This window comes from Lissotriton helveticus, chromosome 8 (assembly GCF_964261635.1).
Source record: "Lissotriton helveticus chromosome 8, aLisHel1.1, whole genome shotgun sequence".
NCBI lineage: Eukaryota > Metazoa > Chordata > Amphibia > Caudata > Salamandridae > Lissotriton > Lissotriton helveticus.
In genome coordinates this window covers 1,466,160,171-1,466,187,439 of record NC_136069.1, presented here as the reverse complement: position 1 = coordinate 1,466,187,439, position 27,269 = coordinate 1,466,160,171, and the positions used below count along the sequence as shown (strand labels likewise).

General features: G+C 43.7%; 1 protein-coding gene and 1 pseudogene across 3 annotated transcripts in view; both read right to left on the bottom strand.

The window, feature by feature from the left end:
- SYNJ1 (synaptojanin 1) overlaps positions 1-27,269 on the bottom strand; it is a 706,257-nt gene that overhangs the window by 585,515 nt on the left and 93,473 nt on the right. For all 3 annotated transcript variants that reach the window (XM_078658404.1, XM_078658402.1, XM_078658403.1), the window contains exon 4: positions 21,424-21,691. In XM_078658404.1, the coding sequence (XP_078514530.1) occupies positions 21,424-21,691 (268 nt within the window). The remainder of the gene's footprint in view (positions 1-21,423; positions 21,692-27,269) is intronic.
- LOC144773238 (calpain small subunit 1-like) lies at positions 25,478-26,221 on the bottom strand (annotated as a pseudogene).

The window sequence follows — 27,269 nt, the reverse complement described above, 5'->3', positions numbered from 1 at the left end:
TTTGTTTTGAGATATATATATATATACACATATATATACATACATACATACACACATACACACACACACACATGCGTAAATAACATAAGAAATAAACTTACCGTACATTAACACGACATCCTCCAGTCCGGAACCCTTCTTTGGAACTGGAACCAGAAGCGATAACTCCCTTGACCAATCCTAGGGCTGCTCTCACCAGCATGAGAGCAGCCCTAGTACTGGTGGGAGCAGACTCACTCGGCGTTCCACAGCGCTCTGGAGGCTTTGGCTTGCTGTAATCCAGCTGTCATAAGACAGCTGGGTTACAGCTGTTCAAAATGCGCATATGTGGCTGGCCGTCGAAAGACAGCAGGCCAAAAAGACATGCACACTTTAAACAGTGCTTTGCCAGTCCACCCACCTCCATGCTGAGTGAAATGCTGCTGTTACTCAGCAGAGGCCCGCCCTGACACTCTGTTCAAGACGAGGCATGAAAAATAAAATGGTTAAAAAAGTTACCATTTTATTTTTCATCTCAGGGGCTTGGGGGGGGGGGGGGGGGGGAGGTTTTAACCCCTTCGATGCTCATGACAAGCTCAGCTCGTCATGAGGTATACCTCTCGTGTGCTCATGACGAGCTGAGCTCGTCATGACCACACCCATTTTCATTATGGCCCAGCACAGCAGAGGATCTTCTCAAGCACCCAAGGTGTTAAAGGAGACAACGCTCCTTCCCTCCAATGGAGGAGCCACCCTATAGACTAGTGAGCTCGGCTCAGATCAACTTGCTTCTCTGTAAGGAAGAGAGAAAAAGGTACTGGAACTAAGATCAAGGCACTGCCACTGTCCTTTGTGTCACTCTTTGCATGTGGTTTCCAGCACCAAACTATTGAACCACTTCTGCTCTAATGGGCAGTCTCTTATGATTTGTACTTGTCCAAATGGGACTTGCCAACCAACACTAAAACGTCTACCTACAGCAATACATTTCAGTTGTTATTCCGGTCACCTTAGAGGAATGATACTAAAGGTAGCTAGTATCGCAATTTGCGCATCACGCCCTCTAAAATGTTAGCATATTTGGGATTCTTACATATTGCGCGTGTGATTCCAAAAGTCCAGATTGGATGGGAAAAAACGTCTTAATACAAAGCCAGAACTTCAGGTATTTGGGACAAGAAGAATACCAAATTTATGGTTCCCACTCCCATCACACTGACCCTCTGCTGCGGTAGAACTCAGTCTATATCAGTGATTTAAACAGCAATCCAATTCCAGTTGGAACAACTCAGTGGAAACCAGGTGGGAATCCTCATTTCTGGAGACAATGTGACCAAGTAGGCACCCTCACATGTTTACTTTGTCATTGCCCTAAAATACAACACTTCTGGACAGAGGTTTTAACTGATATTGATGAAATTCATGACACAGAGTTACCTAGGTTCCCTAGTTATATATTATTGGGCCTCAAGAATGTGTGGAGTTAAAAGTTGAAGACTGGCTGAATGGATAAATGCGGAGGGTTGCCACATGAGAAAAACATGTACAGATAACACATTAGATGATGACAAGAGGGCATGGGCAGCAATGTTGTCAAAGCTACTAACTCCGCTAGACCCAGCTATAGAGAAGGTAGCAAGCAGGCAGGGGGCCATTGGAGGAGGGTCACCTGTGTCATACCTTAAAAAATTTTACACTCAAGATTTATTTTTTCTTTCTATTATCTTTATTTTCTTTGCTCCACTGTTATTGAATACTGGTAAATTTTAATATTGCTATTGACCGTGCATACACTGTGGCTGAGCCTTTGTGGCGTAGAGGGTAGAGGTTGATATTTGGGCATAACTACACAACAGAAATATGGTATGAAACGTTTATTAGATGTTGGGATTGTATCTTGAAAAATGGCAATAAAATATTACACTTAAAAAAAAAAAGTTACCCCCAGAAATCGCATATTGGGCGAGCCATAAGATTAACGCTTGGTGCAGCTAAGCAGGTGCTGTCGTCCCGTTGGGACAAAGATGCTGTACCGACGAAACTGGATTGGCTCCACAAACTATAAGAACTCTTGGAATGGAAAAACAGGCAGCAACTGTAACCCACATGCTACCACGGTTTGATAAGACATGGGGATCTTCTAGCTGGTGAATTTAGGGAGTTGACTTGACCAGTTTATCTCCGCCAACGCCACCTCACACAACTGACCCACATTGCAGATTGACATGTCAAACTCTTTGTCTTATGACGTCTTCCACATACACAACAGCGCTTTTATGGTATCTGTTAGGTCCTGTCAAGTACATGTCCCCTCTCTTATTGCTCCCCCTCCTTTCTTTGTATCCAATTATTTGCCCTCTCCAAGCTGGCTGTTTAAGACTTTTATTTCATTTTCCCCACCTGCCTACAGATTAATTTGATACAAGGTGTCTATTTATTGTGATTTGGAAGACTAATGCATCTAGAAATTGGCGCTTATGACAGGTGCTTGAGTGCCCCGAGGTAAGCACCTAACCTTTTTATATTCTTCAAGTAGCCCTCACACTATTCACATCTCATTAACGCAATATTTATCTTTACAGTCCCCAGAATTCTCTGTCCTGAAGAGACCCCCATATCCATAGTAGGGCCGAAACGTTGTTGGTAACTATTATGATAATATTAGGACAGTCTTGAGAGCACTAGAAAAGACCCTGGTCCTCGATCAGAAAACACTGAATCAGAAGACATCCTTTGTATTCAAATAACCTGTCCTATAACTCAATATAGTCACTTCATGTTTTAAATTTATGTTGGTTATGGTCACTTCTCAGAGGTCACAAATATCATATGTTTCTATTCTTCATATGTATTACGAATATGTGTTTTTTATAAGGATTTTGCATTTATAAATAAATATATCACTCATTTCGGCTGAAGTTATTAATTGCATAACATTTTGGGCTACTTCTTTAAGTGTATTAGGTAAAATACAAATGTTGAGTTAACTTAGACATTAGATTATATTATTATTCTGTTCAAGCTCATAAGAGAGTCCTTGCAAAAAAGTCAAGATACTTGCAACAATGATAAACATTTTCTTAAAATGAGTTCCTTGTTAACAATTGTTTCAGTTTCATAGCCATTACCCAGTTCACATGGACATGAGTTGCTCTTGTGTGTTTGAAATGCGGATGTAGGTAGGCTGGTCTTGTATTGTATCTTGTTTGAAACAAACACATTTAAACCTAAACAGCAATCATTTACACTGTGCACCTTCCACCATACAACCTTAGCGCTTATATTTAAGTGTTATGAGTCAAATCAAATCAAGCTTTATTCGGATCATATAGAATGTCCATAAAAGCATACTATAAAATACAGTAAAATCCATATGTAAACAAAAAAAGAAACAGAAAAGACATCTTAACATAATTAAATACACAAAGTCATTATACAACTATACATATCAAATGGAAAATACACTTTATAATATTTAATTATTCAAATTTTCTAAGTTAACGAGTTCATTCCTTAGTTTAATTGCTGACGTTATATAACCAAGTACTGCATTACAGACTGATATTGTGTCCAAGGTTCTTAAATAGTTAAAACCAGCTTTATGGGAGTACAGGCACTCCGTTTTAAAAACAGGACAAAGGACATTTTTTCCAATTTCCTTATAGAAATTACAAAAAAGTAAAAATGAAGGGTACTTTGTTTGGACCTGCTATCACATGGACAATTTGGAAGATTATCACACCACTTGACCCTCCTAGGGAAGGCAAAGAGAAAATGTAATGTGTTCATCCGCAGTCTGGTTAGGTAGAATCTATACAGAACGTTAGTTATAAAAACGAGGTATGGCTGTATGCCCATAGCAATTGGTCCTTCAAGATATGATACAACAGTCATCTTGGTACTCGTGACCTCTTCTCTTGATGCAATCCTAGCATTCAAGAAGCTCTTTTTTAATTCAACCTTGCTAATTTATTGAATATCCTCCGGTTGATTCCAGTTCAGGGCCAAATTGCATTTGTCTAAAAAACCACTGATATAACATAACCAAGGTATTTTCTTACAACGGTCTTGGGACAGACAGTCTAAAATGATGTCCCTCGTAAAATGGGTTTCTTCCCTATTCCAGACGCGGTGCCACAAATTTAAAGCGGCCATACTAATCAAATCATGTATGTGAGAAGAGCCGGTTTCTCTATGCAAGATAATAGAAGGGGTTGAGGCAGGTACGGCTAGTAAGCGTCTTAAAAAAATATTTCCAAGGGTTTGTATCTGGGTGGTATCTGTCTGGCCCCATAGGGCTCCCCATAACAAGTCCCTGTAATGCACTTCGCTCCGTATAACTTCAGAATCTCCCGTACAGGTTTTTTTAACAATTCTTTGGGAGAATCTGAAAATAGCCTCTACTACTTTCACAAATTTCAACTTGCAGTTATCTGTTTATTCCAGGTACCCTTACTGTTAAAAAGAATCCCTAGATATGAGAATGTGGCTGTTCTCTTTATTAATGTCCTGTTAATATAATGTGTTTTTGTTTTAATATTCCTTTTACCGGAGGACATAACCAAAGTCTTGGTCAAATTAATTTTTTTTTTTTTTTTTTTTTTTTTTTTGAAAACCTTTATTGTGCACGAAAAGAGAACAAATACGGGCCTACAACCATCAGGCCGGCCACGGTACTTTCAAGCACAGGTGCGAGCAATGTGGTCCTACAGCGGCATCAGGCAGGATAACAGTAATCGGTAACAGTTACATTGAATGGAATTATGCCGCCAAGGAGAAGGAGCATCGAAGGTTAAATTTCTAAAGTTTCGAGTGAAATATAAATCAGTAAAGAATAGAGTCAAGAAGAACTGAGTCCGGACATTAGCTACATAACATGAGCGGGTGGCATCAATAAGAACAACATCGGAAAGAACATCCCGTCAATATGGCAGTACCATACAAAACAGCAGTAGCTTCAGTCGACTTTCACGCACCACCCTCAGCGCCACCCACTCCCTACTAACCCCTATTGCAGACCCAGAACAGAAACCACAGCGAGAAAGCGCAGAAATTAGAGAAATAAGGCCCATAGAAACTAAAAGAGGAAAACTAAATCTACCCCCCCACCCTACAACAATCCGGAGGCTACGGCCTACCCCCCCCCGGCAAAGTGCCTGTCGCCCAGTAAAGAACCCGAAATATAGAATTAGAAGAGAAGAGAAAGAAGAAAAGGTAAGAAAAGAAAGACGTTCACACTTGAAGCTTCGGGAGGAAGAAAAGAACAAGCTATTCTACCACTCCCAAAAGAGAAAGGAAAGGAAACGGAAACGGGGGAGGAGCCCAAACACCAACAAGACTCCCGGTCTCCCAGCCATGCTTAGCCCCCTTTATCGAATGAAACAATAATATCGAGAAATACACTTCCAAAAGGAGAATTAAATCAGACACATCCGGGTTACCAAGTCAGTACCGGAATGATCACCCCGTCTATACGGGCAATAGCAGGATACGCACAGTCCCGCCCCATGTGCGAATATACCAGGATAGACATCATTAGCAGAACAAATGTGGGGAGCTACAACCAGTACATACGCCAGAGAGGCGGCAGTGTTCAATGTCGTACCAGCTAGCCTAACAAAGGTGAACCCCCGGAGATCGTCAGCGCTAATCAGGTCGCGAGCGACCACCACACCATGACGCCCAGCAGAAGCACGCCCCAGACGGAACAAAGGGACAAAATGGCCACCTTAATAAGGACGCAGACAAAGGAGAGCAAGATGGACGCTACCCTAAACAAACATCCCCCACGCCACAATAAACTTCCACGATCAGGAGACAGGAACCAAAGAGAACGCGGCGGAGCCGATAGCCCGCGATTCATCAGGGTAGCCAGTAAATGGTGCCGACTATGCCAATAACAAAGGTCACAATATCTCGAAGGACGCCATGACTGTAAAGCATATCTACCAATAGCAATAATAGAGATAGACGGAGGAAACAATCGACATCATACATATGATACATGCAGTCAGTACGTACAACATTCCAACCCCAATCCCCAGCAAGTATAGATCTATTATTACCGGCGGAGGGCCAGATCCAATGTCCCCAAAACTCCCCAGCCATCATTGTACTCCACCACCCCGTACGTGAATAATCACAATAAGCTTGAAGCACAAAACGAGATGGGAAGGGATATTACTGTAGCACATGCAGAGGAAGCGCCAAAGTCCGAGACTCCACCAGACAGTCCAACACAGTTCAGAGCATAGAGACTCCTAGCCCTGGCCTGATCGTAAACGTCCGCCCAGCCATGGCTCCCGGTCAGAGCCCACCACAGATAGAACAAAGGAGCAAGATGGCCGCCCTCGGCAGAATCGAGTCATCAAAGGGCAAAAAGGATTCCGCCAAGCACATTCAGTCTCACTGTCCCAAGGGAGTATCAGAATCAGGGCAGACAGGCATTGCAGAGTAAGATACAAAAGTAACGGAGCCTGCGGGTAACAAATCTGCAGGAAAGACAGTCGCTGCACTGACGGCTCCGTAAACCATGGTTGCACTGCCCCGGTTGAAGTCTCGATGTCCAGCAAGAAGGGAAACAGTGTAGCGTCGCCAAAAGAAACATCCCCCACGTGCTTGGGCGGTAACATCATAGCACAGGAATCGAGCCATTGTAGGGAAGGAGTCACAGTTACCAATGTGGGGGGCAACATTGTAGCCAAAGCCTCACCAAGGAGAGAACTAGCAACATTATCGTCCGGGACACTGCGCATCTCCGCCCTCACGTATTTCAACCGTGTATCAGTCCCAGACAGTGTCAGAGGTGGTAGGGGGTCAGCCTGTCCCGGCCGCGTTACACAAGAGAAAGCACCTTCGAACTTCTCCGCCAGCACCTGGAAGTTACGCCTCCATGTTGTCCCCAAGTCCGCCAAGGCGAGCAGGATATCCCTATAAGTCAGGGTGTCCAGAATCAGCAGCCGGTCCGCAGCAAGCGGCGATGCCCCGAAGTCCACCTCCAGCCCAGTAACAGACCGGGCTGCGCGCGACAGAGATGGCAGGGCAGCCGTCGTTTCGTCCTGAAAGGCAGGCGCCATTGCCGCCACTCAAGCAATCCGCAAGGACGAGAGGGAGGATGGGGGCGATCTCACTGTCCGGGGAGGCAGGCGTTAAACCTCCGACGATGAAGCAGCCCACAGCAAGGGGTTATACAGTACGAAAATCACCATGCCCTTATTAACAATACGTGTGTCACGCAGCCGAGATTCGCCCCAGAATGGGGGATGCCCAGGCGAGAAGAAGCAGAGCGGGGGGAACCGCCGCGCCGGAGCTCCAGTCATATAGAGACCCGCCTCGGTCAAAGTGAGGCACTCTGCATCGGGAGAAAAATGAAAAGTCAGTGCCGAGATCGCAACAGACCCGTGGGCAACGGCACCTCCCCCGCTCGTCTCAACAGCTCGGCATCATGGCGTCCAGTGGTAGTGATCAGCACAGCCACCCGGGCAGCTCCGGAGATCGACAAAATCAGTAAATCCTGCACCAATTCAGCCCGCAGAGGTCTCAACAGAAAGCAGACGGCTTCTGCATCTTCGTGTCGGCAGTTAAACACAGTGTGAGCCAGGAGTAAAGTCAGGATATTCCGCTCAAAGTAGGCGGCTTACGGAGCCGGGAGCTCAGACATCCGTCCCGTTCGCCATCTTGGCTCCTCCCGTCAAATTAATTTTTAAGGATTTTTCTGTCATACAACTTGTAAAATTATCCTTCAAGGTTTGTAGGCCGTTTGCTGTCCTCGAGATTAGGACAGCATCATCGGCATACAATAAGAGGGGCGTAGGTCGATTGCCGACCTTTGGCACATCTACCCCCATTCTGTAATAAAACATCGACACCATTTATATACAGTGAAAACAAGAGAGGTGCAAGATTACATCCCTGTCTTATCCCACGTGTAATATTAAAATTCTTCGTACATTCACCATATTTCCCATTACGTATCTTTGCAGACAGACGAGCGTAGATTTGAGATAGGAAACTAATAATGTCCTCGGTGGCGCCCATTCCTCTCAACGTCTCCCATAGCTTTGAATGATTTACCAAGTCAAAAGCGCTTGACAAATCAACAAAGCAGAGGTGAAGACAGCCATCCCTTGCAAAAGTATATTTTCCTATTATTAGTTCTAAATTCAAACATTGTTCAATTGTTCCAATGCCTCGTCTAAAGCTGTACTGAGCTACAGATAATATATTATTTTCTACTACCCATTGCTCCAGCCTGGCCAACAACATTCTACCCATAACTTTAGAGGTTGAGTCAAGCAAACATATTGGGCGATAGCAACTAGCACTGCCCCTATTCCCTTTTTTGAAAATGGGGACTATCAGACTCTCCGCTCAGGTGGCCGGTATCACCCCCTCAATTGTTGCATTAAAAAAATTTGTGCAAGTCGGGTACCCCAAGATCCATAACATATTTAAATACATCAATTGGGACCCCGTCGGGGCCAGCCGCCTTGCCACTATCACTATTCTTAAGGGCTGTTCTAATTTCGTCCTGAGTTATACTACTTATTTTGGTGTCATGTTATCAGTCCTTTCTGCAATAACAGTTTCCATCTCACTTCTCTGGCGGCAGTGGCCAAGTGGGGTATATTAACTTTGTGATCTTTTCAAATCGCAATAGGTGACTTAAGGAAGTAGACTCTGGACCAAAGAGAGAAGAGCCAGTATTCATGGCTCTGAATAACATAGCAAGGGAGGTACAGTGTATTTTCATCCATTTCTATATCAGAATTGAGAAATATGAAGTAGACAGGTGTTATCTTTATTTTAGACACTAACCAGTGTCAAATGGGCAGCAACCGATGAACTACCTACCAAGCATTGAGGATTGATCCTGGGCACTTTTGTACAAAGGGATGAGCACCCTGGGCTGGAATGAGCTGAACTGTGAATGTCAATTAGGCAAGATTGTGTGAATAGGAGGAGAGCTGGATTTGACACTAGAAGCACCAAGGTAGCAGTAGAAGAAAAGGGTCTAGTAGTTTAATAATTTTTTGATGTTAGTCAAATGGGGTACATGATCAGAGAAAGTATGGAAAAGATTTCATCCTACCAAACTACTCCAAATAAACCGGTAGAAGTGTGTGTTAAGCTCAGAAATAGCAAGAGTAAACGCCACCCAAGAAAAAAGTGTAGACACTAAGCACCTACCAATAACTGTGATCCAGCATTCAGGGAAAGATATGCCAGTGAAATGATGAGTATGTGTATATGTGCTATTCGCATAGCATGAACCTACCCTTACACAACAGAGTGCTGTATACAGTAAAAGGCAAGGATCCAGTAAACAATTGTTTTGGGAGGTCGCTGATTTGTGGAAAATTACTGCATAGTGATGTAGCATTCTTTAAACACGAGAATCTTCAACACTTTCCTGGACTGGAGAATGGCTGGGAGGTTCTGAGGGCTAAGACGGTGTTATTCTAGGTCCTCAACGCATTGTTCGGAAAGACCTGTTGTCTCCCCCCCACGTATTTTGTAAAAACACTTCTTTATTTCCGTTCTGTGAGTGTGCCGAGTGATTGCTTTGTAAATGATGGAATTGGTTTTGAAACTTGTGCGGACTTCCAAGAGGAACCAATGGAGTGGCAATAGAAGAGTAAAGTGATCATATTTCTTCAGGCTCTGGAGTGCTGAGGTATGTAGGATCCTCTCAATGAGGACCAGTGTGGATCTTTAAGGCCATAGGGAAGGGCATTTCCATCATCTACAGAGATCAGCAAGAGTAAAAGGGCTTTAACAGCAGTTTGAAAACATTTTCTGAAAGAACAGTTTCCCTTTCTTCAGAAGAGAGAGCTGGTACCAGGCCATCGTTGCTTTATTGGCAATGTATCCACTGAGGGCAGGATTGGTTTCCAGAGTGACTCCAAGTAACTTGACATTGAGAGAAAGTTGGAGTTAGATGCTTTCAAGGTTGATGGAACTTAGCTAGCTTTGATCTATCTTGAGCTTGTTGTTCTTGGCACAAAAAAAGGAATTCTATTTTGGTGGGGTTGATTTCCAGGTAGGTACTTGACATCCAGATCTAGAAGAGGTGCAGCAGTGTTTGGGGCATTGAATATCTGCAGTAGAAGAGACTTTAATGCAGAGATATGGATCATTGCATGCTAGGGGATTTTATTGCCGCTTTCTGCGACTAGAGTGCCAATGGGCTTCATGTAAATGTTTAAGATAAAACGGGACAGCACTGAACTGTGGGGGACTCTAGGTCCTTCTGGGTCCTGGAGGTGCCCATGTGAACAAACCGATGTCAGTTGGAATCTAGAAATGTATCATGTTCTATGTAAGATGGTTTTCCAAGAGCGGTCATGACGAGTACTGCAGCAGAGATGAAAAGAGGTAGTTTAACAGTGGAATTATCAAAAGTCTAACAACAAAGTAAGGCTTACTATGACACCAAGCCATTTACGGCAGTGGAAACACAACATTTTGTTTAAGAACCTCAGCAGCCATAAGTACAAAGAGTCTGGAAGCAGAAAGGTCTACAGGTTGAAGTGTCTCTTCAATGGCTACGGCTCCGATTCTTAGTTTAAGGCTAGGTTGAAATGCTCGTTGAGCTATGATCTTGTGGATCATAACAACCTGATGGGCTAAGTCTATCAATAAATCATCTGTACTTCCTTCACAGACAAGAGCCCGAGGTGCTCTCTAACCCACTCATCTTCTCAGGTGTGCACAGGAAACACTGCAGACCACATCATATTCAAGAGAGTCACTATGAACTGGTCACTGGCATTTGCCCATGCTCACCCCGGACCAGGGTAACCCCCAAACTTTCCAAAACATGGCTTTTGTCACTCTGGAAGAGGTAGATTATCATTAAGAAACGACCATTTGACAGAGTGAACATCAGAACACCTAGACCTTAGCACCAGAAATTGCTTGTAGCTTTTTCGTTTTAGGCCTTGTAGCCTCTTAAATACTACATAGAAATGTATTCCTTGTCAACGAGTAACCAGAGGCAGCACCAAGATACTAGCACAATCTCCTGGGAATGTATCAGATTCCTCAATCTACACGAGCCACTAAGTTGAAGATTGTGAGAGCAACACCACCTCATAGCAGATTTACTCTGTTTTCTGCAACTTAGAAACTCTACTATTTCCTTTGGGAAGGGACTGTAGTAGGTGAGGTGGAGGATAACCCACATTTATGAAGGTTTCAAGTGCAGTCTTTGGTGGGCGTCCAGGAATTGATAGTACATTTAAAAAAACAAAGTTGACCAGAATCTGATTGTGGAAAAGGAGAGAGACAAACAAGGAGTCATGTTTTTTCACTCATGTATTTCCAAATGGTGAATTCAAGGAGGTAATCCGTTTAATGGGATCTTGAGTCTGATACAGCACCAGAGAGATAGGTTACTTCAGAAGTAATTGGGGCAAATTGATTGGAAGAGGTAGATGGTACTGCTGCTGAAGGTGCTATGACAAACAGCCTGCATCAGTTGAAGTAAAATGCTCCAATCACAATCTCTGTAACACTACAGAATAGAATGGCATGGCCATCTGTGCTAAGGCCACATAATGTTTGCACAGCATCGGAGTATTTGAATTTATCAAATCTACCACATATTAGATACTGGGACCATGACAGATTCGGTCCGTAGTTAAATGGAATGCAGGATCTCATTATGGTCAATGAATAGTTTTAGCTTCCTAGTCAGAGTATCTTCAGTACCTTCAGACGGTATAAAAGTTTCAAAATGAGTCTAATGGTGGACGGGTCAGTCACATCTCAAGGGTTCTTCAAAAGAGGTAGTACAAAGGCCGCCTTGCAGCAGGAGGGAACCGACCCACTGTCCATGGTATTGTTAAGAATGATATGCAGTGGCTTAGGAACTAGCTGACAATTAGCTAAGGTCTTCAATATCACTAAGTGATTAACATTAAATACTTCACCCAAAGCACTAAGTAGGTGCAGCTAGTTTAAGAAAAACTTCCAGAAATCGAGTACTTTTGTGATTTCTAACAAAATTAAAAAATAAGAAAATGTATTGTCTGGCAGCATTTCCACAGCGCTCGATACCCCCGACAAGGATGCAAAGCGTTTCAACCTGCATCAAGTACCTGGTCATTGGTTCAGTGTGCTTGGCTGAAGAGGGATTGGGTCGTATATGGTCTGTAAAGGAGGTGTTCAGTGAGGTGTTTGGGACTTAGAGATGCACAGTAAAAACACGCAATGACAAACGCTCCACCGAAGCATGAAACTTTACATAGATAATGGTGTAGTTCAAATGTTACAGCATAAAAAAATGGCTTCAGATGTACATTTTTGACAACTTTTTATTTAAAAAAGCATCTGCAGTAAGTCACGGGAAGTTAAATGTAAAAAGTTGTGAAGTCCAGTTTTGACAATAAATGCAAAATTCCGACCCACTAAGACTACATGCAGCATTCAAATAACACTTAATTTAGATCAGAGAATAGAGAACTATTGAAAGAACACAGGTGTACATGCACCGTTCTGATAACTTAGAAATAACATGCAGATGGTTAATGCCACTGTGCTTCTCAGAAATGTTTTGCGACCACAGATAAAGCATCATTTGGAAACCTTTTAGGGTAACAAGTCTAATCACACTAGGCGATCTGTCATGCAGTTTATAAAAGGCCATCAAAAGCAAGTAAAGCTTATTCTGCTAAAAACGATAAATATATCTGACAATCAATGTGGTTACAGTATTACTTGTGTTCCACCCATTTCTCAACCACGACCTACAAATACTAACTTGCATCATCAGAACACCAGGCCAGCTGGCATTTTACAATAGACCAATAACATTTGTGACACCATGTTCTATTTTTGAGAATTTTAATTTGCAACAAGTCACGAGAGCAGAAAAGCATAACAGCATGTTTCAAATTTAAATGAATCGGTCAAACTAGCAAAGCCTTTTCAACAGGTTTGGCACACCTGAAGAACCATTGGGATGTAACAAAACAATCCGTCGCCCGTTAAATATATATATTTTCGAAAACAACATTTTTCATGCAGGTTTATGATATTTCTCAGAAAATAACCTTTGTTATAGCACACCGCACACATTGCGCTGACACTGGTACTTCTCACCGTGCATTCACACTGCTCACCCTCCATGCACACCCGGCACTCTTACAGGTACCCTTCACATTACACTCTCAAGGGCATAGCATTCGGTCACAGCATTCCCATTGCAATTGAAGGCTCTCACACAGACACAATGTTGACCTTGCACTCACAGAGGCACTCTGCTTACCCTTTACTCACACAAGCACTCCGTACAGGCAAACCAGTCACCCTGCACCGAAAATATACCAGGTTCATCTCTCATTCACTCAGGCACCCAACTCTCTGTGTTGCAGCGCTCATCCTGCATGCACACAGATCACACAGTGGCGGCTGCTTCAGAATGGGGGTGGGGAATGGATACAAAAAAATCATAAATAAATTTGCCTTCGCTGCCGCAAGCATCTGCTCCGTCCTCACTCTGTGGGCAGTGCCAGAAGCGCCCAGGCTCCTGGACTCTCCCAACCAATCACGACGCTGTATGAGCAGCGTCTGGATTGGTCTGAGCGGCCTGTTTGGCCGCTCAGGCAGTGCCTGGGAGCCTGGACGCCTGGACATGTTCTCCATCGAGCTGTGCAACACAGCCAGGTGGAGAACATTCATGCACACTTAGAGAGTGCAAACTACTCCTCACTTTGCTCAGCAATCCTGCACAGAAAAATAAAATGTTAATAACGTCTTGTAATTAGCATTTATTTTGCACTGCTCTAATAGCAGTGGGGCAACTCTACTCCGCCTTAGCGAAGAAGTCACCACTGAGACTCACACAGAGCCTCACCTCACCTTGCACTCTTACAGGTGCACCCTACACTCACACAGGTACATCCCGCTCCATGCAGTCACACATGAACACCACTCACCCTGCACTTGCACACGTCTACAGATAGGACAATGCAGATCATCCTCTAGGATCTACAAGGTTTTCATTCAATTACTCAGTTTCTTGGTCACTCCTTCTCTGCCAGTTGACATCATACTCTTCATATAAAGACTAAACTCCTTAGGCTAGAGTCCTAACTTGATTTCCAACAGGAAAGCAGCTATTAATATTGGGACCTTTTCAAGGCACTTCATTGGTCATGGAACTTGGAAGATGCTTTGGGGCCAACATCCCACGTATGGCAATAAAGTGAAACAGTCACTTTGTCAGAATGGCTGACATGTAAGTACATATTTTATATGGAAAACATTTTTGGTGCACTACAATAAATTCATTATACGATGGTCTGCACCCAGTGAACCTATGAACTGAACTCCTATGCGAGGCATCCAGCACTACCAGTCTGAAGGCAGTGAGTAGGAGGAGCAACGAGAAACAAGAGAAACGTAACGGGAATAGAGGTAGGGGAAACTGAGCCCATTAGGGTGGGAAAGATTATGTGTCCAGTGAAAAACAAAGGCTCAGAGAGAAAAGAGATACAAGTGTAACAGAACGGGTGAGTAGTTACAAAGGGGAAGTTGTGCAGTGAGTAAGGTTTGAAGAGCAGTTGTAGAGAGTGATGCTACTGTAGTGGAGTAAGGGATATTCTATGAGTTTGCGGGGGGCAGAAGTGGCATAAGGGATTTACCAAGAGCCTAACTTAATTGTTGTAGACCCCAAGACTTGCATAGGAGTTTCATTTTTACCTATCACCATTCTAATATGATTCTCTAACATCCATTACATTCTCTGATGCTGCTTTTCTTAAATTAATTAATTCATAATTTCCTAACAATCGCAACTTTCTCATTTACACAACTTTTGTACTCAATTTTAAAGATGTCCCCCTCTGTTGTTACCTCGCTTTCTAAACACTTGACCAAAATCGGGACCGAATACCGTTAAAATCTATAATGCTCTAAACTTTCTAAATATGCAACAAAAAACTTTAAACCCAAGATCTGAAGAGAATTCCCTGAAACTATGATTTTGATCAATATCATCATGCCTGCAAAGGAAACCTAAAAACAGGCCTACTACTCTTCATGTTGAACACGCAGATTTTGAACATCTCTTCTATTGCACCAAATGGGTCAAAGCTGACAGTATCTCTCGGTACAAGTCTGAATGGCAGTCTTTCCATCTTTAACAATGGTTGGAAAATAATCCATCCAGCTGTAGGACAAAAAGCTACCATTGTTTGACCGCCTCCATTTATATCTGAGACTATCTTGTTGTAATACCCTGCCTGCTCCAATTCCACCCCAAACCAGAACATTCCCCACTGCTGGTTCTAATCCCCCATGATTGCCACTCTTGCACTGTTTTTCACCTCCTCACTAACCTCTTGGTTGTTGGTGGCCTCATCATACGTACCCATAAGAAGACTGCATGCGGTTAACATCATCACTCTATTTTCCCTCCGTTTTGAAAAAACACCTTCATTCTTCGATCTCTCGCGAAAGTCCCTCTTGCCCTATCCACCTGACTAGACTTGACAGTCACCTCCCTCAGTTTCTCTTCAACCAGACATTAACTCACTCCTGAATACCCACACCCAATCCTCATTTCTTCACTTCCCAACCCCTAAATATATTCTGTCCACACCATAAAACCTTCCCCTACTTTATTTTCCATGCTCTTCTCTGCTCCTCCTTTTAGCTCCTCTTTACCTTCTTAATTTAATAATTCAATGCAACCTGAACATGACCCTAAGTGCACATGTTCATTACTAAGCTCATCTTCTGCAGGAGTGATATATCTTGAACTTAAATGATAACTTAGACTATTATTCTGCCCACCCTCACGAAAGAAGTCACTCCCTTCATCCCAACCAGCTCGCTAGTCAGACTTGACCTGCAAACCGAACAGACCGACCAATTAATCTCACACTAAGACAAGCTCTTTAGCAGCCTTTTCTTTAACAAACGCTACTTATGCTCATTGTAAATCATCCCGAGCTACTACTAATATTAGTGTTGTAATAGTGACCAAACAAGACACAATTACATTGGTGACTACCGTCTGCAAGATTACTAGTAGCGATCACCTCAGTAAGTATTGCCAACAATAACGTAAAGAAGGCTTTTTTAAAATGCCTCAATATGGGTGTTACATAGCAGAGATAGCAGAAATGCCCCAGGCATCAAGGTTTGTGACATTAGTAATAAGCCTTTCCAAAGCCACATGATTTATGACTTAAATATAAGCTTTAAATATGTTTCGAAAATGGAGACATTTTTCTCGAAACATCAGCTAGTAAGTTCTGAAAATGCAACCACTTTCATCTCAAATGCATACACACAATTTTGGTAAACAAATAATGCAATCAAGCAAAATCATCTACTTTAGTAGGCTAAGCTGCACTTAGGAGAGCTACTCACAGGTAGGTGGAGAGCTACCAGTAGCTCACGAGCTACTTGTTGGAGAAGCCTGCTCTATAGCCATCTCAGTGCCCACAACCACTCTGTCTCAATCTGACCAGATAACATATAGGTTTACACAATTAGTTTAGATATAACTTGTTCAATTGACAAACTCAACGACTGTCATACATCAGTTAAACAGTTAAACTAAGAACTATCAATAAGAATCTCAGATAATAATCTGAGAGTCTGATTACTTAAGAAAAACCTGTCCCTCACCACATAATCGTATCTTTTCCAGTTTGGTTTCCAGCTCTGCTCTTAACCAAGCATAAATCAAGTTCCCATACTCACTAGCCATAACCACAGACCACTTCACAGCCATCTGTCATGGAACATATTAACATTATTCAAGTGCCTATGGAACAACTGTACTACAGTTTCGAAAACAAACAACTTTATCTTGCTTTGTCTGATGTGTAACTGCAGCTCATAGCAAACACGGCAACATGATGGATGGAGTGATGAAACCTTTCAACCGCTCATCCCAGTCAAGAGATCTGGGTTTAATCCATTATTCTTTTGCTCACTATCCCACCCCAGTTTGGACCCAGCCATATGCAAATCAGTCTTGACCCTGCTCCTCATGGGAACAGTCCAGCCCAAACTGCCAGGCCAGGTTCTCCCTGGACCAGAAACAAGCATCCTGGGACTGTATCACCCCTCATCGACCAGGCTAGCTTGACTCTGGCGGCATGCTGTAGCAGCCGCCACTGCGTAAACGTGTAGAATGGAATTCTTAAAACGAAAAATCAGAATGACAGGTCCTCTGCCTCAAAACCCAGGGTCTTTCAATAACAGCATAATTTACTTAAACGTGTCACATAGCTTGCCAGGGTTGGAACCTTACATCAGGCACCTGCTAGACCTGTCATTTAAGACTGGTATAGTGCCTAGAGACTGGAAGCAGGTGGTCGTTTTACCCTTGAGGAAGAAATCAAACATCAGTTTCGAAAAATTGGAGAACCTCCGACCTATCTCCCTTCTGCCCTAACTGGCTAAAGTGGCAGAAAAAGTTACCAACGTACAACTGATGGATTTCGTGGAGGAGGCTGTCCTCCTGCATGACACCCAGTTTGGTTTTCGTCCCCGCCACTCTACTGAGTCGGCGCTCCTGATGGCAGTGGAGACCCTACGCCAGGGGGTGGATGAAGAGCAGGCCATGGCCCTCATCCTACTGGACCTAAGTGCGGCATTCGACAATGTAGCACACACCACCTTGATTGATTGATTGATTGATTGTGGGTTTCTAAAGCGCTAGATTCGACTCCCGAAGGAGTATCTCTGCGCTGTAGACCGCTGGGGAACCCGTCCTGGCTTTCCCTGTGAGATGGTCCTTACTGGGTATCTCCAAGGTGAAACCAGGCATCCCCGGCGTATGTGGGGGGCCGTTGTGGAGATGAGGCAAGCTAATGCCCAGAGTTGCCGAGTGAGATCCCTAGTTAGAGTAGGCACCAAGGCGAGAATTATCGAGTCCGTTGACCCTGGTCCAAGACCCTGCCGCATCGGGAATTGAACCCTGGTCCCGGGCCGTCCTCTGCTCCCGGGTCTGCCGCCTCTAACCAGTGAGCCACACCACTCCTTGCTACAGTGTCTGAATAATGGTGGAATATCGGGTACTGCACTTAGATGGTTCCAGTCCTTCCTGACGGGGAGAGGCTTCCAAGTCCGCCGGGGTGATTGCTACTCTGGGGAGATCTGTTTGGGACAGGGCGTGCCCAAGGGCTCGTCACTGAGCCCCACCCTGTTCAATTTATATGTCTCCCCAGTGTCCTCTATAGTGGAGGGTCATGGCCTGCACATAGTATCCTATGCCGACGATACGCAGCTGGCTATCTCCCTATCGCGCGCACCCGGTCTTGCGGTGGACCAATTCAGAACCTGTATGCAGGAGTTGGCAACCTGGATGTCCACCAATTCCCTCAAATTGAATGGCAATAAGACCGAGGTGCTCGTGGTGGGGGGGGGGGGGGGGGGAGCCCTTTTGTGTGGTCGTCGGCGTGGTGGCCCTCTTGCCTGGGCGAGGTTCCAACACCCTGTCGGGAAGCCAAGAATCTTGGAGTTTGGCTTGATGCTGATTTGTCCTTTGGACCTCAGATAGGCCGTGTGGTGGGTATCTGTTTCAGCGTCCTACAAAGTTTGCGGAAGGTCTTAGATCTACTTCCCATGTCTGCCCGCAGGACGCTGGTGCATGCCCTCGTCACATCGCACCTGGATTACGGCAACCTACTGTACTTAGGAGCAACCAGTAAGGTATTAAATCGTCTCCAGGTGCTGCAGAACGCGGCAGCCCGCCTCATTCTGAAGCTTCCTAAAAGATCGGCCTCCAAAGCAGCCCTTCAGACTCTTCACTGGCTCCCAGTGAAGAGCAGGGTCGAGTTTAAGGCCCTCTGTACCTGCCACAGTATCCTTAATGGGAGGGCACCAGCTCCACTCCAGAGTCTGGTCTCCAGATATGAACCTACGCAAGCGCTGCGTTCCTCCCATGGTGGCCTATTAATGGTCCCAAGGACAAGAAAGGCTCGCATGGGAGGCAGATCATTTCGCTACTTGGTGGCGAAGGGCTGGAACGCTTTACCCTTGGATCTTCGCCTAGAATTGTCCGAAGCCGACTTCAGGAAGAAGCTAAAAACACATCTCTACACACGATAACTCTAGCTGATTCTGCGGCCTGCCTGCATGAGTTTTTCTGTCCTAGCGCAGGGACACGCTAGTTGAGCGTAACCGCGCGCTTTATAAAACTCCCTTATTATTATTATTATTATTATTACAGGAAGGGATCAGTACTAAATAGCGGCAAGAAAGAGGACCTATTTGGTTTTAGAAGCCTTGTTACGGCCAGCCCTCAATCAATGCCAACCCAGCTGCCACCTGCGTTTAAAAAGCGCATTAGTTCTTTTCAATAATGAAGTATATAGGACTAACATTATCACTCTGTCCATCAAACACTATGACTAGGTAACCTGAAAGCACTAGCTAGAACAGTGGTCCTTAACCTTTTAACTTCCATGGGCCCCTATTTAATCATAACGGGAACCCAGGGACCACAGAGTCATTACTGGAAGCTTGGGACCCCGGCCCAGGCATTTCGATGATTTGAACCGCAAAACAATACACAAACATACATACTCATCCTCCTTTGAAGGCAGCCCCTTAGCCTGTAGCCTACAGGTGTAATGTCACTGTGGCAAATTGTCCATGAGCAGTCAGTTTTGTCTCAAGCACCTGTACATAATATAAACACCTCCACAACACTACTGTCTCACATAATGAAAATTAAGTGTGCAGTAAACTTTCAGAGTGCGCACCATGAATCCCATAAAGGGGGGGGGGGCAGACCTGTAGTCACACATTCATCAAGATCTCTGGCCCACACTCCATACCTATTGCGGTCTGCTTCCATCTGAATCCCGGAAGCAGACCGGAGTAGGTATGGAGATCTTGACGAATGTGTCCGCCCCCCCCCCTGCGGGATTCATGATGCTCACTCTGAAAGAGTCATTGTGTTGAGCAATCAGAGGAATACCTCCTCTCTCAATTAACACACCTTAGCGCGTGTGACACTTACTGGTCTAATAAACAACATTTGACCATCCCTATTTTTCTACGCACATAGGTCCTGACGAAAGCCAGCACACTTTGTAGTCTGGCTGAAACATGTAGACCTCACAGGATATAGGAGACATACCTTACTTCCACACATTCCTGCCTTTTTTTTTTTTTAATACTGGCAAGGGCCGATTCCTAAATTTCTCCAATTGTTGAGGCATATTGGACAGTTTTTAACTTACACTCTTTCCTTTCACTTCACTGCACAAAACCTGCTCCGCTGTAGTCAGGCGTCGAAGCACACCTGAGGTGCACTCGGCGTCTTGGGTGGGAACCGATGATGAAGCATGCCACCAGCTAGGTAGGTGGGTGAGGGTCTTCATAAAAAACAAATGTGTTTTTTCTCTCAGACATGGACACCTAGCTTCCACCCTACAGCTAGTTATCATTGATATTTACCAACAATTATTACATGCATATATTTCTGTATGCATGATTTGGGGTGGTGAGATTCGTTTTTGCGGGATAAACGGAGAGTTGGGGTAGTAAAGTGAAGGAGCATTAAAATGATAAGAAGCACAGTCAGTGCCCATTTGAGTACATTATGTGAGTGAGTACCTATCTGTGGATGGCATTCCAAAATAAAGAAGCAAGCAACTGGAAATATTTAAAACTTTTGGAGAACTTGTCCCGGAAAAATTAGTTGACAAAATTAAAGTGAAAATAAAGCTACTACACGATAGAGAAGATTTAGCAGGTGGAACCACACCCTTGGGTATATTTTATACTGGAGTATATGAAAACCGCTCCAAAAGCACTCTGTGCCATTTCTCAATGCCCCTCCCACTTTTGAAGCCATGACCCTGGCCGGTTGCCTCTGCCTAAGGAACCAGTCACCAAATTAAAACAATAATAATCAGACAAACTCAGTTTGGTCTAATTGCTAGTTACCAAGAATGTCCACAGACTATGCACTCCAAATGACCATGTACTTTAAAAGAAAGTTAGCACATATTGGAATTGTGTTTGAGATTTTAGTACTTCATAAGTCAAATGGGAGATCAAGTCTGAATCCCTGTTACATTTATGACGCTCGAGGTGGAGTTGAATAAGAGACACAGTTCTAATTAGCCCTAAGGAGAAACAAAATATTCTGACTTTTTTAAAGAATATTATGTGACTATGAAGATAAAAAACAAAGGAGATGTTATGAAAATCATGCGTTCCTGAAGATAAATAATAAAAAGTTCCTTCTGAGTAGGTACATCAATCAAGATTATGAATCAGTTCTTTTTTTGATAAAAGGGCCTTTCCCACCAGAAGTGGCATGCTAGAACATTCTTGCTTAAACAACATGCAATTTCTAAAGTACACATAAAAACATAGACAATGGAAAACAAGTCACATAACAAGACAAACTAAAATACACTATACTTGTTTAAGACATGATCAAAACTACCAACTTACCAGAAAAATCTGTTATCTGTTGTTTGTTCTTCCATATTGCGATGAGCGTTAAGACTGAGGTCTAAACTGATACCAGAGGCTGACCATGCAAAATAAAAATTGCCGGAATTCAAAACCTTGCGGACATCTGATATACGATCCTCATCTGAAGGATCAATTCTCAATGAAATAAAATCAGTCGATGTAACTCGAAAAACTTCCGACTCTTGAATCTTCCCCACAGACATGCATCCTGTGACTAGCACCAGATAGTACAACATTGTATCTCCTGCAAAAGCAAAGGTACAGATCAAACAAAATACCAATACACTATCAAATATAAAATTAAGAAGGTTTATCAATTACATTGCCATGAAAATTAACATGTTCAGTCTCTTCTTAAAACGACTAACTATGTATACTGGTTCAAAACTAGACAAAATCACAACACTGAGATTTCTTGTTTTTCAAAAAAGTATATGTTTGATGAATATTAAGAATTTACATGTACCTCTAGAAAGCTGTAACACAATTTCTGAAGCGCTAAGCCAGTATAAATCCCTGATCCGCTACAGCTTGAATTTGGCCATGATAAAATAATGCTTTGAAACATTTGCAGTACTCTTAACCATTAATCATAAAGGTTTAAAATGCAGAGACATCTTCGAGCAGTCTCAGAAACAAAAAAAAGTCTCCTTTGTGGGAGTTGACTTAATAAGGTGGTAGCCAATGAACAAATCGTTTGGTCCAACTCACTGCCTTGATCTGCTTATCATTTTGCATTTCACCTGATTCTTACCAATTTTTTGGACCTTATGTACAAAACCTAACCACAAAATTTCACAAAAACAATTTTTTCAAAAACAATACAAATTTTTCATAAACTCATTCAAACTCCCATCCATACTCCACTCATACTCGCACAGATAAAATACTGCTGGAACTCCCATGAATCTAGGGAACCCGGAAGCCAATACGACATTGAACGCGGCGTCTACACGAAAGGAATAGATTGCACGCTCGGTGCCCCGACCGATTAAGGTAAACACAAGAATACGAGTGCTTTGTTCATTGTAGAAAGACGTTATGCCGGTCGGATTTTAATTCCACCCCGTTTCTTCAACAGGCGGGAGCACTGGACCTCAGGTGAACAAGGAACAGGCAGCGAATTTGCAGGTACAATTTCTAGATAAACTCAGTCAATATGGTACCCATAAGTCGAGAATAGTAAAATACTGAAGATCATTCCGTCCCTCTCATTACAGTTTTCAGCTGCTCCAAGCATTGAAGACCTAAACCTCAACCGTTCTAGCACAAGTAAGCGCTAACTTAAAAACATTGTTACGAATTTACTGCTAATGGTGAGATAGGCTGGTACTGACAGTGAACATGGGTCCATGTTTGTGTTTTCTTGTCTTGGTGCACAAGGTTACATTACCAGTGATTTACACGTCGGGAAACGAAAAAACCTCCCAGGCTCTATTGAACAGAGGTAAGACAAGTAGGTGGATAGCGTAGAAGTGTCCGCAAGCATTTACATAAAAAATTAGTTTTCTCAAAACAAGGTGTTCTCCTCTCTTTACAGACCATCGTCCTGATGAGAACCCCTAAACTAATTCGGATTCGAAACGCGTAGACCGTTGAGAGCCATCGAAAAGTTCCAACAGATTAAGAGACTACATAATACATCTGAATTTTTGCATTGATTATATGGCTTTGCTGTGAACAGTGTATTTCCAGCAGTATTTTATCTGTGAGAGTATGAGTAGAGTATGGATGAGAGTTTGAATGAGTTTACGAAAAATTTGTATTGTTTTTGAAAAAATTGTTTTTGTGAAATTTTGTGGTTAGGTTTTGTACATAAGGTCCAAAAAATTGGTAAGAATCAGGTGAAATCCAAAATGATAAACTGTGTTAAAATTTTTATTAAAAACGAATGAATTAAAAAGATAATAAAAATCCAAAACATTTGGTTTCATTCCAATGTTAAGAGTGAAAAAGTGGTATACTGAATCGTCTAGCATCAGCATCCTCTTTTGTTAATCAGTAGCTTGTGGCTAAGCTGTGCTATTGGGAGCCAAGACCCAGTGGTGTTATTGTGTTGATCTGCTCTACACAACTAAACTAAACGCAGTAAAAGGTTGTTTCATGGAGGGGGTCTTCCATTGTTCTCCATTGCCTTAACAAGAACATTTTAAAAGCATGAGATCAAAGGTTCATTTTACTGAACCAAACTTAAAGGAATTAGACAGAAAATGATAGATTTCATAGCCAATTCCGCATAGGCACCCATGATGTGCGAGGTAAGTCCGAGGAGTGCTTAGGTGGTTTGCCTCTCCCAAAAAGATAAACATTTTGTCAAGCAGAGCATTTTTTAGCACTGGTCTCAAACTATTGACAAAGGAGCCACTTATTTTACAGCTAGCTGAAATAATCTTGGTATGCAATTTGCACAACACACTATCAGCATTTTTTTATTTTTTTTTGATAAATTAAAACATTTTTCCTCAAATATTAACTTGTTGTGGTCTAAAAAATGTAAACACCAGATTTTCATTCTTGCTAAATAAACTAAGCATATTGCATATCATTTTGATAAACACAGTACTTGGCCCCCAAATATCACCTTTTCATCCAATACTCTCCATTACTACTTTTCAACATGGGCAGATATTGCCTCACATGCCCTATCACTATCTAGACATCGACGCACACCATATGCCAGACCTGGACTCCAGATGCTAGGGATGTTCACTAGATGGCACGGATGGACAACAGATGTATTTATTTATTAATAAAGTATGTCCAAATGGAACGATCACCTTAACTCTCGTAACAATTTTTCAAGTGGATACTCTATCTACCATCAGAGTCGGCTCATTTTGAATCTCCCCAAGTGACTGTCTAAATCTGGAGCTGCTTCAAAAGAAAGCTTCCAGGGACTGTGAGGTGGCACCACATGACTCTGGTGGCAGATTTCATCCCTCCCCTGGATACATATAAAATGTCACCCTACAGGCTGATGACCGTTCTCCATCCTTTGTACCTCACTCTTGCAGGTGAAGGTGAGACCGACTTAATGATGGCCAAATAGCAATGCACCCAGTAGAAGAACTACCTTGGAACCTTATTAAAACACACAGCAATACTCCTTTTTCAGAAAGGAAATCCTCTGCTCAGCGAGGAATTTATGGGCAGATGGAGTTTCCACCAAAAAGATTGTTATTGAACATCAGTAATTTGTTCTTCTGATGGATACTTTTTCCTACATAATCCACAACTTATGAATCAATACTGAAACAGTGCCACACAGTGATGGGTCACAGAGAGAGAATTAAACTAAAAAGTCTTGCTGCACAGACTTGCAAAATGATCTTGCCTGTGGACTTGGAAGTCAAGGTAGCACAGCTTTGTGAAGATGTGGACTCAAACCTATAGAGGAGCTGACAGATGCCAAGAACAGGAAGACTCCTGGACAACACGGAAGATGTGGCATTCGCTCGGATTGAGTGTGCACTGCACCTTCATGCAGTTCCTTCTAGGCCTGGACATAGCAACATATTATGCAGAGAACAATCAAACATGAAATTGTCTTCTTCTGGACTGCATTGTTATTCATGTGTACCACAACACCAACGAACAGTTGGTCAGCCACATTATTGTCCCAGGTTCTTTCAGCTTTTACAATGACAGGACAAGGGACCACCATGTGGCTGATAAATCTTTCATTGCCTTTGTGGTTTCAGGCAATGTAGTCACTCCTCCAGAGAAGGATGTGGAGGAGAGAAGAACGCCAGTAGGGGGGTGAAGTGACCCACATTAAGCAGCGAGACAACTTTCATCAGGAAAGAGGCCTGTGTCACAAGCTCAAACTTGACTGGCTAGAAACGGGTGAATAGATGACTGAAAAAGCATCAGTTTGCTCACCCACTGAGCAGAGGTGAAGGTGATAGTGAAGACAGTCCGCAAAGTAAGGAGTCTCAGAGAACAACTATGCTTAAAAGGTGACCAGATCAAAACAAGCATTTGCAATGCAATAGGTCTCCCAGTAATTAAGTTTGAGCTTTTGTCATTGCTAAATTACCAGCATTTGTTGCAGCTGCTCATTGAGCTGAAACCCAGCAGCCTACAGGGCTGCTGGCATTTCGGAACTCCTGATGAAGCCTTCCTGATTGCGGTCGAAACTTTTGAACACGCACTGCCACTTCTTGATGTTGTTCCATAGGTACTTGAACTGGTCAAAGCCCAGCTTCCCCGTGCCATCACTGTCCATGACAGCCACCATGCTACGGCATGAGTCCAGGCTAAAGCCTTTGGTCCTCAGGTCTTGGTGTCGAGTAACCACCTTGTTCAGGATGTTCATCAGCTCCGTTGGGCAAACCTCCATGTCCTCCCCGGCCAGCTGCAGGAAGAGGCGGCGGAATTGGCGGACTTCTGGGCTTTCATCGGCTTCCACATTGGTAAAATTGCTGCGGGGAGGAGGTGGGGGCTCAGGGTTGTAGCTTGCTGCTGCTTCACTGAGGATGTTAATAATTCCTCCGAGAATGCCACCGGCACCACCAAAACCCCCTCCACCACCTCCACGGCTCCCACCAGCACTGCTGCCGCCACCACCTCCACCACCACTGCTGCCACCCTGGCGGGGTATCAACCCTCCAATTACGTTCATGATGCCACCTGCCTGGCCACCTTTTGATATTCCCCCCCGAGTGCCTGTTTCACGAGGAACATTTTGACTGGGTTGGTGGTGGTCGTAATTCCTTGCACCTCGATGCTTAAACAGAGGGCATTCAGCATGTGATGTCACGAGGGAGCACATGATGTTTGTAGCAGATGGAATGCAAAGTTTAGAGATGGCTGGCTCATAATTCACAGAGTAAAGGGAGTATGCGGGTGATAAGCCAGACGAGAGATAAAATCAGGAAAAGAACAGAATGTATGATGCAGTCACAGCGGATGCGCACGTGTGTGCATTCACACGCGCAAGAGGGAGAAAGACAAGGACTAGGAGAATGCAATGGATACACAGCGAATGGCAAATAGGTATCAGGGTGAAACATAAGACCTTATAGAAACCATAAGTGACTCCTGCAATTTGCACATTTCAGACTAACGCCACAACTGAAAACGGAGATGGATACAATCACACAGCAGCAAGCTGGAACAAGCCAAACCTAGAGCGCAACCAAACGAAGGCAGCGAATGGAGAATAGAAAAAAAAACACACGATGCACGCAATTCTCCCTTTAGGAAGCCTCTGTCGTTAAAGGAGCCATATTACGTTCTGCACTTTCCATCTGCCATTTATTACAATGTGTTCGTATTCCAAACTCACATGCACTAGAAACACCACAAGCATTCTCGTGCTTGGAAAGGACTAACAAAGCAAACTCCCTCGGCTTCAGAAGCAGAATGTTGCACACGGCGGACCTGTCAAACATCCAAGTAAAGGAAACACAACCATCAGCGGTTTGCGGTAGTGACAACTAAGAGGCCGGCGGAGGGAATTCCCACCCTTGAGAGAGGTTATTGAAAGTGTCTCGGAGGTGGCAACAGGCAACGCACTAGACCACAACGAGTTTGGCATAGAACTACAAAATGACGTCATAGCGTAGACGTTTGTAGTTCGCACTCCGGAAGCCCGCGCACGCGCCCACGGATGGCCAGAGAAGCAGTGCTGGTGACGCGGTGCTCCCATGCCAGAGGGAGAGCCCCGCGGAGTCTGCAGAACTCAACAAAGCCGGTAAGTGGGGCTTAGTTGGAGAGGGGAGGGAGGGTGCGCTTCTGTGTGTGTGTGTGTGCAGCGGCGGCGGGGGTCTGTATGTGTGTGCGTGCGTGTGTGTGTAGGTGCGCTCGTGTGTGTGTGT